Raw genomic sequence first — 12,412 nt, 5'->3', positions numbered from 1 at the left:
AGTTTAAAAAACCTCAACCCCTTAGGCACTACCTGTAAACTTATGCATTGCTCTAAATACGCACTGTCAATCTTAATACTCTTTATGTTCACTAGTTTCTTCCCTAATGCAAGTATTCTCGTTTTCATTGAGTCACCAGATATACTACCATGCGTCCTATTATTATTACAATTAACACCATCTTTTTTAAAAACAATGTCATCTTTAAGAAACATATCAATGGTATCTACTTTATGGTGTTTCTTAGAGTCCAGTAAAGAACATCCTTTACTACCAGGAATATTCGAATTCTCATTGGAGCTTATAATGTTATCAAAACACACAGTACCTTTATTTAATTCAGCCTTCTTAGTGATGGAAGAATAAGTCTTAATGCCTTCTCGGTATTTAGGTTTTGTTCCCATTCTGTTAGATTCGTCTTCAGAATGGAACAAACTAAAATCACACGTAAATTCAGCTTCCGGAGATAAATTAATCTCATTGGAAGCTAATTGTGTGCGTTGTATCTGCTCAGTACTCGCCGGTACTAGTCGTTGCTGTCCATTCGGTATTTCCTCTGAAATATTCGAACCAGGTACACTATTTGAGTTAGTTTGAACCTGGTGAAAAGTGTTTACAACTGGAGAGCTTTCCGTGACAGTACCTTGTTTTACAATATCTGCTAGCTTGCTGACCAAATCAAGCAGTTTGCTCACATCTGCTTGTAAAGTGGTAACTTCCGCACGAAGTGTAACAAACTCCTCCCTGTCCCATGAAGCCAGTGGTGTATCGGTAGACTCAGCCATCAGAATAGATCAACAGTGAACACCAACGGAGAAAGCAACAACGTAAACAATTCCTGATGTAGAGACCTGTCCAAAAGACCACAGCTCGAACAGTGGGATGGAGACAATTTATTGAAAACAAGAATCAACAGAGCTCCGACAAGAAACACAAGTTAACTCAGGTTAAGCGCTTTCATCTGCAATTCAGCAGACTTCCTCAGAACCATGTATACATCTATAATTACCCTATTTAAAAACAATTGGGCGCCAAAATTCAGCTTTTCTCTTAAAGAGCTATGAACATAGCCTAAGTAAGCTTCATATATAATTATAATTACAAAAAATGGTGAATGCGTAGATCACGTCGTGCACTGTATTGTAACATAATAAAAATATAAGTCAATAACAATGCAGTAGCCTAACATATATTGAAATACTTAATGATGAAATATATAAGGAACATGTGATACATGAATTACACACATAAAAATACGTAAAATGCATAAGGTGCATAAAGTGCAAAAAGTGCAAGTAGAACAATTTAAAACCTACTCTACAAGAATGTAATATAGAGCCTTATGAAAAAATATATATATATATGTATTTTTATGTGTGTAATTCATGTATCACATGTTCCTTATGTATTTCATCATTAAGTATTTCAATATATGTTAGGCTACTGCATTGTTATTGACTTATTATGTTTTTATTATGTTACAATACAGTGCACGACGTGATCTACGCATTCACCATTTTTTGTAATTAATTATAATTATATATGAAGCTTACTTAGGCTATGTTCATAGCTCTTTAAGAGAAAAGCTGAATTTTGGCACCAAATTGTTTTTAAATAGGGTAATTATAGATGTATACATGGTTCTGAGGAAGTCTTCTGAATTGCAGATGAAAGCGCTTAACCTGAGTTAACTTGTGTTTCTCGTCGGAGCTCTGTTGATTCTTGTTTTCAATAAATTATTTGTCTCCATCCCACTGTTCGAGCTGTGGTCTTTTGGACAGGTCTCTACATCAGGAATTGTTTACGTTGTTGCTTTCTCCGTTGGTGTTCATTAGATATAACCTGCCTGGCAGCAGTGAGCATGCATCAACAGTTTCTCCACACACCATAGCACAGCACATGTTCACTGAGCCCCAGCTTCCAAAAGGACTCCATGAGAGGATCCACGCAATACATTCTTCCCCTCCCAACATCTAGAAATAATATAAATGTACTTCATCTTCTAAAATGCTGTCAAACCATTAACTGAACTCAGATCACCTAGAACACAGTCTAGGCTTCATCCCTCTGTGCCAGCAGCTGGGTTGCCTGCACACGCTCCTCAAAATGTTAGGTCATCAGCTGCATCCTACAGGGCTGTGTTTTATATCCATCCCTCTTAGGCATAAAAGAGGTCAATATTATCATGGACTTACACTCACCTGAATTTACATCAGATGCCAGATCTAGAAATGAAAATATATTACAGGAGGTCACAGAGGGGCAAAGCTCTCCAAAACAGCCTGTATAATGTATTATTAGTCTGTGGTGTTAGATAAGGTGAGGCGGATGCAAGTTTATACAACCAATTCATCCATTTGTACTTTTGGCAATGGTTGTTCCAATGAACTGTATTTGCATCCAAAGTATTGCAAGTTCCTTGAGACAGCCATGTTGTCTTTCCATCTGTGTTAGTTTTGTGAAGATTAAAAACAATCCATGTAAATGTCTCCAATTTCCTGAAAAGCAATTCCAGGAGCAAGATGAAGCCTTGAAGCTAATTAGTATTGGGGACTTAGAATGTAAGTCTAACTTCAGAATCTCAGTAACAGCTGTTGACAGATTACGGGAATAATATGCCAAAGCCACTCTAAATTATGAGGATCTATAACAGATAATTTTAAACTGCTGCTTTAACCCAAAACAAGTAATTTGCTGAAATCTTATGAATGAAAAAGCCATATTCAGCTTAGTTCCTATGTAATTTGAAATGTACTATATCTGCAACTTGTATTGTAAAGTAATAATGCCATAACTATAATATATTTTATGTCTAAATTAACAAAATCAGACATAAATGAGTAAGCAAAATCTTACTTTTGACTAAGCAACACCCAGGATGTGTACAATCACTTAAACAAACTGCACAACCACTTTATTTGCTCCACTCTACAGACATGTACTTACTGTGGCAAGTTGGACACCTTCTTCCGTTGTAAGAAAATTTAGTCAGTGTCATATCAAAGTCTGTAATTATCTGTAATGCAAGAAAGAATTTATTTCACCAGTGATCCCATACTTAATCTTTCAGTAAGCATTAGTGGCATCAGCAGAAATGTGACAAATTTTCATCAGAAGCTGACAAGCATAACGAGTGGTAAAGCAGTGTAACCTTGTAGCAAGTAACTGGATACTTGCATGCTTGCATTTATACCAGTGATCTACTTGGGACTGGATTCCATTTATACCAGTGATCTACTTGGGACTGGATTCCAAAGGATGCGGGCATGGATTAACATGCCAAACAAATGCATTATGCCATTCCCATGTCTGGTGAAGCCCTACAGCCAGTACCAAAAGGTGACTTGGACTCACCTCCATGAAATAATGTGGGGATCCACACTGGTGATGCTCACTAATGTATTAGGCAGAAACTTTACTTGAATGTGGAATGAGACAATGCTTACAACTGCCCATACTCATAAATCAAAGCTACTGAAACGGTTAACATTATACTTGTCTTCTGACCAACTCTTTGCCTGTCTTGCTGCACATGTACAGACTGTCCGACTCCCACTAAAATGTTGGGGCTATGCTATATGTACTTTCAAATCCTTTACAGTCCAAATAGCAAATTGTGACTTGGGAGTTATTTATTGCATTTCTAACTTGAGTGCAAAAGAACATATTACAGGACAAATACAGTCTAACCGCTATTACTTTTATGTTTTGACAAAAAGGTGCTTAGGGTACAATCCTCATTACCTATAAGAATACTTCTTACAAATGTACATATCCAGAAATCACAGCTGCTTTGCTCTTAAATTTACTAAAAAGTAAATAAATAAATAAATAAATAAAATAACAGCTGGTTGATCACTTTTACTCTGACTAACCTCTGCCTCTCACTATACATGCAGACTGACTGATGAGGTTTGTAACTTTTTTCACTCAACTCCCCCCTCAAATCCCCATACACCCTATGGGAAAACAAATTTACACCATTTATTTTATACTCATATTTACTAAGAGAATTCTTCTGTCGTAAAAATTTAACATTAACAATATAGCAATCAAAAGCCTAAGCACAAGAACCGGCTACACAAAATCTTTCAACAAACTAAACTTTCTCACCCTAAAACGTTCATACAACAGGTACTAAAACTTATCACCTCAAATTCTCCCCGAGCTGCCCCATTCCTCCATATAAGCAACACATACAATCAGAGACTCCCTCCACACATTAACAACCCATCTTCCAAGTAAATTAACATCATGCAGTTAACACTAATTTCTTCATACCAGTAAAACTAATAAAATGCCTAGCAAACTCACACCTACTATCTCCTTACTTCTAATCCTATCATACAATGCCTAGCAGCACCACTCGTGCTCCAAGTGCTGCACACCCTCATGTATCTTACTCACTGCAAAAAGTGTAAGAAACAAGTTAGGCCACATCAGTGGTTTCTTCAACATCCATTCACCAGACATTGTAGACAACACAGAATCCTAGTTCAAATATCACCACTCCAATAAGCACTTCTTACCTAGCAACAAACACATATTTGATGCCAGTCCTGGTCTCGGGTAAGAAGGTGGTAACATGCTAATGTACAAATCCAAACTCAGCATACCTCTTGTATCCCAGGCCAATCCCAGCCTGTGACCTAAAAAGCCAATGATTGGTATATACACTAGCAATGATTCATATTCCCATGTTGTGCGCACTTCTACTGTCTCAACATGCTTGGGGAGTTACACACTATGATGGAAAAACGACAGACTCAGCTGCCTCAGGAAACTGGAACAGTCATACTACACACACACACACACACACACACACACACACACACACACACACACACACACACACACACACACACACACACCCCAGGGAAGGCATAACATCATCATCGGTCAATGATACAAAGTGGTAGAAAAACACAACTAGTCCCAGAGAGCAACAGATGCAGTACAGCAGAATGAGGATATATAGTCCAGACCTAAAGGTCCTGGCCAGCACCTAAGTGACAGTATACTTCATGACAGTAGCCTGTGGCCACTCTGCTGGCTTGTTGTATTAGGACTTAGGGTCCACCCTGGCAGGGACTGTGTGCACCTTTGTAACCATGGTGTGGATGTAATCTGCTTATAAAATGTACAACCAATGGAGCTCAAGTGTCATGGGTGGCCATGAAGTGGAGGTGATTCAGTATCACACACTTCCAGGCATAGGTGTGAACTGTGTGCCCTCTCAGATAGTCTGCCTACATGGCCAACCTTGGTATCTACTCTACCTTGACCCCAGACATTGCCATTGTGGGCAATGAAGATGGCACTGGAAATCCTTTCCAAAAACGTGGAGATGGATGCTGTGTCTGTGGCACTAGAATCCCCCATAAAACCAATAAGGACTGTGAACTTGAACTTCACGTACTCGCGGAGTCGTTGGCAGTACTTGTCATAAGCACAATGAATGCCGAGCACCAAAGAAACTAACTTAATTTTGGACTGGGCGGCAACAGACTGTGCTTAATGACACTCCAGCATATACGTTGACTGATCCTAAGTGTTACTTGCATCAGGGAACCAGCTATGACATGAGATGACATTGGAGTATCCCTATGAGACTGCACACTGGGGGTACACTACATGCACCAAAGGCAAGTATGCTACCTGTTGTGCTACTAACCCTGCCTTCAAGTTCACAGCACAAACACTGATGGTCATTTGCTAAACAAAACAGTTGCACATTGAAAAAAGACTTAGTAACCTTCTCCTCTCTTACAACTCAAGTCCTTGAAAATGTACTGAAACTCACATTACGCCAACTGCCAGACCGCTCAAGGAGAGGAGTCAAGCTCTTGTCCTCTGTAACCAAGGTACAGGGTTTGAGTCTGAGGAAATTAAGAAACCTGCCATCCCTAACCAGGGCATTACAGACATGCATGGGCACATGCACGCGCACACATACACACACATACAGACATACAGACACACACACAGACATACAGACACACACACAGACATACAGAGACAGACACACACACAGACACACACACACTCCCTGTGACAAGTTCTGCAACTTACTGCAGAATGAAATGGCCTGCCTGTCTCTCTCACGGCAACAACAAGCAAGTTTAAAATTCCAAGTGTGAAAAGAAGGAGCAGTAGGAATGTTTAAATGTGCATTGATGTTTGTGTGTGTGTGTTGTACTAAAGGCACATGCACAGATGCTGAGTATTTTCTTAAAGAAGAAATCACACACACACAGATGCCTTAAAAGAAGTTATGTTCTTACCATAATACTGTGTTGTCCACCTTCATTCTATTAACCTGAGGGACTCTATTCTGATGCTTGAAACTGACCGGATGGCTTCTTACAGTTTCAGATTCCAAACTTGAGCTCCTCCTACCTAACTATAATATTCTGCTCCCCCACGTTACCTCAGATCATGTTTTCCCACAAGAACATGGTGTTCCTAACCAACATTAACTATAATACAAAAATAAAGGAGATTAAGATATATACAGATCTCCCAACAGAACAGCAGGAACTCAACCAAGGAATAGAATTCCTAGAAACTTCTACTAGGCATTCCAAATAAACTTTGGCTAGGGGGAAGCTTAATGGAATGAAGTTGGACAACACTGATGGAATGTTATGGTAAGAACATAACTTCTTTACCTTATGTTGTCCACTTCATTCCATTAACCTGAGTCCCTAGCTACCATAATTCATGATGGCCATTAAGGAAGGATATTCCGTACTACAGAGGAACCAAAAGCACTTCTGCTCCTGGATACAAAGTCCAGTTTGTAATGATCGACCAAGGTATGGGGGTTTGACCAAGTTGCAGCAACACAAATATTCTCAATAGAAACTCTGGACCAAAAAGCTTGACACATGGCCATGGACCTTAGAGAATGTGCCCTTATCGGACTTGGTAAGGGAAGATCATTAGAATAACAGATAAATGTAATACAATCTTTCAACCCTCTGGATAAAGGAAACTTTGGTGACTGCCTTACCTTTTTTGGCATTTCAAAAGGAAACAAACAACTGATCACACATCCTGAAGGATTTAGTCCTATGGGTGTAAAAACGAAGTTGTCTATGCACATAAAGCATGTGTAAGGTGTATTCTCCTTTGTTCAGATAGCGAGGAAAGAAAAAAGAAAACTTGGAAGACTGACTGGTTAATGTTTGTTTCTTTAGCCACATTGGGTAAAAAAGGATTCATATGTAGGGTAACTCTGTCTTTATGAAATACCATGAATGGAAATTGCGGAAAGAGCCTGCAGCTCAGACACTGTCCTGGCTGAGGTAATAGCCAATAGGAAAAGTTTTCCAGGAAAGGAATTTGAGATCTACAGGAGTCGAAGGTTCAAAAGGAGGCTGGACCACAGCTTGTAAAATCATAGTAAGAGCCCAGGGAGGCATAGGGTCCTTGACTGGAGGTCATACCTAAAATTGCCCCTAAGAAAAGATCTTACCTAACTTAGAAGGCCAAAGATGCTGAATCAAAACCAAAATGGAAGTTAAAAACGGCAGCCAGTTGTACCTTGACTGTAGAATAACTAGCACATTCCTTGAAAAGGAAAGTCAGAAAGTCTAGAACTACTGAAATTGGTGCTGTAATAGGTTCTATCTGATTCTGCTCTGCCCAAAAAGAAAATCTTTTCCATTTACTTTTGTAACTCTTGCAAGTGGACGCTCTATGTGAGGAAATCAAAATGTCTCAGACTGGAGAAGACAGCCTTGGAGTTCTAGCCATCAATGGACTTGAAGAAACCATGCAGTTAATTCCAGGGCCTGAATGTTAGGATGTGGATGCCCTGATGGATGAGACAATAGATCTGGACTTGGATCTAACTTCACCGGTGGGGGCCGTGGCAAACCAGATGAAACCAAACAAAGATAAAGCAAGTTTGTCAAGGCCAAAAAGGAGCAATGAGGATCAATTTGTTTCGCAACTTGAGAGCTTTCTGTAGAACCTGGGAATCAAGGGAAGAGGGGGGAAGGTGTACGGTAGACTGGAGGGCCAAACATGAACCAGAGCATCCCTGGGGGACTGTCCCTAAGGAGGGATCAAAGCAAAATACTTGCTGCATTTGTTGCTGAAAGACTGCATATGCCAAGGACCACTTGTGAGGCATCAGCACTCTGCAGAGTCTGTTGGCTAGGATGTTGGATTCCTCCAGAATGTGCAGTGCTACTAGAAAGCAGTTGGAAGAAATCGCCCACTGCCAAACCCTCATTACTTCTCGACAAAGGGGATAAAACCTGGTCCCTCCCTGTTTCTTGAGGTACCAAACCACTGACATTCTCTGTTTGGATAGTAATAGTCCCCTGGGGAAGAAAGCTGTCTAGTTCTTGCAACACTAGAAGAACCACTCTCATCTTGAGAACACTGATATGCAACTTGGTCTCTCAGGGAATCTACGTGCCTTGGATCATCCAGCCCAGACAATGACCCCCCACCCGAACCGGTAGGTGTCTGTGGTCAAAGTGGAGGCTGGGGAGGGAAGAACAAATGGTTGTCCTTGTGTATGTCTGGGGACTGGATCCATCAAAGGAGAGAATACCTGCACATACGAGATAGTTTGATAGAAAGGTAAAGGAATTTCTAGGAGACTTCTGTACTGGTAGAGTCCACTGCATTATAAGCATGTGAAAATGTGCCATTGGGAGAAGAGTTATGGTTGCTGCCATGGAGTCCAAAGCCTGTAGAATCAAAAGCCATGGGTTTTAGAAAAGTCATGACCTGGCTGACATGGGATTTCAGATCTAACACCCTGTCCAATGTAAGATAAACTTGAACCACCACTATGTCCAGCCAAGCCCCTATAATGTCTATGGTTGAACTGGATCCAGGTGTGACTTTTGCCAGTTTATAGTTATGCCCAGAGTGGAAGCTAGGTTGAGGAAGTAATACCAGGCCTGAAGGAGAACATGCCTGGTTGGGGATGCGAGGCGCCAGTCATCCAGATATGGAAATATCTGATACACTTGCAGTCGGAGATGAGCTGCAACTACTGCTAGACATTTGGTGAACACCTAGGGGCTGTGGTGATACCAAATGGAAGCACCCAAAACTGGTAGCAACTGGTTCCCAGCCTGAAACATAGAAAGGACCTGGGACATCTGTCCATCTTAATATGGTAGTACTCATCCTTGAGGTCTATACAGCACATCCACTCGCCCATCATCAGGAGAGGTAAGATGGACTAAATCATGACCATCCTGAACTTTGTTACACTGACTTGTTCAGGTAGGTGGGATCCAATATTGGCCACAGGTCCCCTGTCCTTTTGGGTGCTAAAAAGAATCTGGAGTAAACGCCTGATCTGGCCTGATCAACCTCTTGGATGACCCTTTTTTGTAGCAACTTTGTTTCCTGGGCAGCATCCTCACTCTGACTGGGTGGAACATTGGGGAGGCAAAATATTTGTTAGGGGATGTCAGAAAAGGGAATGGAGTATCCTCTGGATACGATCCTTAGCACCCATTTGTCATGGCTGATGGCCTCCCATTCTTCTGGGTGTAAGGAGAGCAGTCGGGCAACCATTCAAGACTGCTGAAAAGGCTTGTCCGGGGCAGGTTCTGCAATCTTTGATTCTGTAGACTCCCTTGGCCATGTGGGTGGTGTCTACCATTCTGACCATATCCCCCCGTCTGCCTCAGAGGGGAAGTCTCCCTGAGTGTCTTGGAAAGGGCCCTGTGACTTCTGAAACCACATTTTCTTACTGCCCTGCTTGTTCCTAGAGAAGGTCTGTTGTGGAGTAGAAAAACAGATCCCGAGAGCAGGCAGGGTATTACCATCTTTCTCATTCTGGGTCATACTGTCATGAACCATGGGTCCAAAAAAGGTGGAGCCATCAATGGGAGTATTAATGAAGGACTGCTTGAAAAGCTTCACAAAACTGCACAGCCTCATCCAGAAATGACACCTAATGGCAATGCCTGCACTGGCTGCCCTTGAGGTACCCTTCCTCAGTGTGAGAGATGAGCCTCATGGACGCATTAACTAGGGAATGTAGGATGGTCAACCTAGAGGAAACAGACTCCCACTCCTCAGTAGGTACAGACCCTGGGACCAAGCTAGAAAGTTCAGTAAGTCTCTTTGTAGCTGGGTAAAATAAGACAAATAGTTCAATGCCCGAACAGCAAAGGTAGATGAGACATACACCCTCTTACCAAATCTCTCCAGAGCCTGGGATTCTCTATTTGGGTGGTGGATAGAGGAGCTTTCCTGAGCAAGCTCCTTCTTGGTGGCTGCTACCACAACAAAGGCATCTACTGGGATTCATTTGGTCCAAAACTGTGTTGGCTGGGGATCTTAAAATTTTATTAGCACTCTTGGGGATAGGTTCTACTGTATCCAGTTCCTTCCAAGCCCTCGACACCAACTGGAACAGTGGGTTGGCAGGAGGGAGGGGGGGGACACCCAAGTGGTAGATGGGTCGGCCCCGAAAGCCTCCCACAAAACTGACTTCTCCAGGGAAGAGGTTTGGGAGGACCATCCACCCTTCTGGTGAAGGATTTCAAGGATGTCTCTGAAGGAGAACTCTTCAGGTGGATTTGGAGACCCTTCACCTTCTTCAAGATTGGTATCCATGGTAAGAGAGTCCATAGGGGAATCCACATGCCTAATTTTACAAAGTCTTTTCCAAGGGACTTCCTCGGGACACTCTGGGCAGGTTTCGGAAGAAGCTTGGGGATTCACTGAGGGAACGGTGTGTAGGTTTTCCTGGGAATGGCTGTCCATGGGGTAGCTCAGAGGTCTCAGGCACAGTTCCAGAGTGGGATGGGGAGGGATTCCATTGCAGTAAGAGTCAAGGGTGTTTTAAGAAAGGAGAGGACCATCTCCACAACCTCAAATGCAGAAGGACTCCGAACTGCCTGGAGCTGTCTCACCCGAGCTGAAGCCACCAGGACAAACACCTCCTGGAGGGAATGGGCCTTCCACTCTGAGGAGGAAGTCAGAGCTCAGCTGTCAAAGGTCGAGGCCCCAAGGGTAAGAGAAGGCTCCGAGACCTTCAGAGTCGAAGTCAACCCCCCCAGAACTGACCGACACTCTGGCTCCAAGACACACTTGGAACCAAAGCTGCTGGAGCTGAGCAAATTGGGGAGAATGTCTGAGACAAAGAAGAAATCTCAATCTGCTCAAACACCCTGGCACCAGGACCTAATGGAACCAATAACTCCAAAACCGAGGGACGAATTGGAGAAGGAGCTACAGGCTGGAATGGGGAGAGCCTCACGATCCAGAAGTGGACGGGAAAGACACAAGCCCCACCTGGATCTGTCTCAAGGAACTGCCTCATGAGCTTACCCACATCCCTAAAGGACAGGTTTCGGGAAAGCTTAGAAAAAGCTGAAGAGGGAGGTTGGGGAGATCTATGTGGGGAACAGGTCAGAGAGCTTCCAGAAGGCACCGGCAGAGAAGACTCTGTCACTGACACAGCTGGAGCTGATGCCGAGGGAATGCCATGTGGCCCCATAGCCACAGAGGAGGAATGGGATGGAGGGGAGGTTGAGGTAAGAGAGCTTGCAGCTGAATGTGTCAGTTCCAAAGACTTGTTCTTCCATGGAGGTTCCGAGGAGGACAGCCTTCTGGACTCCCAGGAATCCTTGGGCTTCTTAGCAGGGGTTGAGCACCTGTTGTGGGAGGATCCCCTGATGTGGGAGGAGCCCCTGAGGTGGAGGAAGCAAGCCCTTTAAAATGAGTTTACTTCTCCTATTTGCCAGAGCCCAGGTGAAAAGCCCTGCATATGTCACAAGGGGCTTCCAAATGGAGAGGCCCCAAACAACAGATGCACTCCCTATGGGCGTCATATAAGGGAATCTTGCACCCACAGGAAGTGCACTTTTTAAAACCCAAAGGCATCTTATTAGTCATGTGATGACCTTCCACCCGACCAATAATCAAGGAGCCTTGATCCTCACCACTGGCACCAGTGGGGGACGTACACTAGGAGGACGAGAAGTACACACACACACACCTAGGCAATGCTGTCACACGTTTATTAGCTATGCCCCCGTCTACCTAGACAATAAGGTAGTTATCACTGCCACCAAAACCCCTTATCAGCTACTTTAAGGCCCTTAACAAAGGGTGTCCAGTCTTACTGTGTAATATTAATATTAACACAAATGGTAGTTTGACCAAGAGCAAGGCTATTGTGTCACAAGCTAAATATGCAAGTACTCTCAAAACCTAAATATCTCTACACAGATCAGCCACAATGGAAAGTCTAAATATATTTAATAATAAATAAAAGAACAAGACAATACTAAATACATATTCACAGTGACAGAGATCAAAACATGAAATATTTAAAACAGTGCAGGACAGTCTCAAATAAATAAATAAAAATATCTAAACTAAGCTTCACAATACTCCTGACTGAATCTAAGAGAGT

General features: G+C 42.6%; 1 protein-coding gene across 1 annotated transcript in view; it reads right to left on the bottom strand.

Annotated features, from left to right (window-relative positions):
* The window catches only part of NT5C3A (5'-nucleotidase, cytosolic IIIA), a 177,871-nt gene that overhangs the window by 144,950 nt on the left and 20,509 nt on the right, over positions 1-12,412 (bottom strand). The window contains exon 2 of the mRNA XM_044063001.1: positions 2,947-3,016. Within this exon, the coding sequence (XP_043918936.1) occupies positions 2,947-3,016 (70 nt within the window). The remainder of the gene's footprint in view (positions 1-2,946; positions 3,017-12,412) is intronic.

The sequence above is a fragment of the Protopterus annectens genome, chromosome 2.part1, assembly GCF_019279795.1.
Source record: "Protopterus annectens isolate FY-2018-M chromosome 2.part1, PAN1.0, whole genome shotgun sequence".
NCBI lineage: Eukaryota > Metazoa > Chordata > Ceratodontiformes > Protopteridae > Protopterus > Protopterus annectens.
This window is presented reverse-complemented; position numbering and strand designations above follow the sequence as displayed.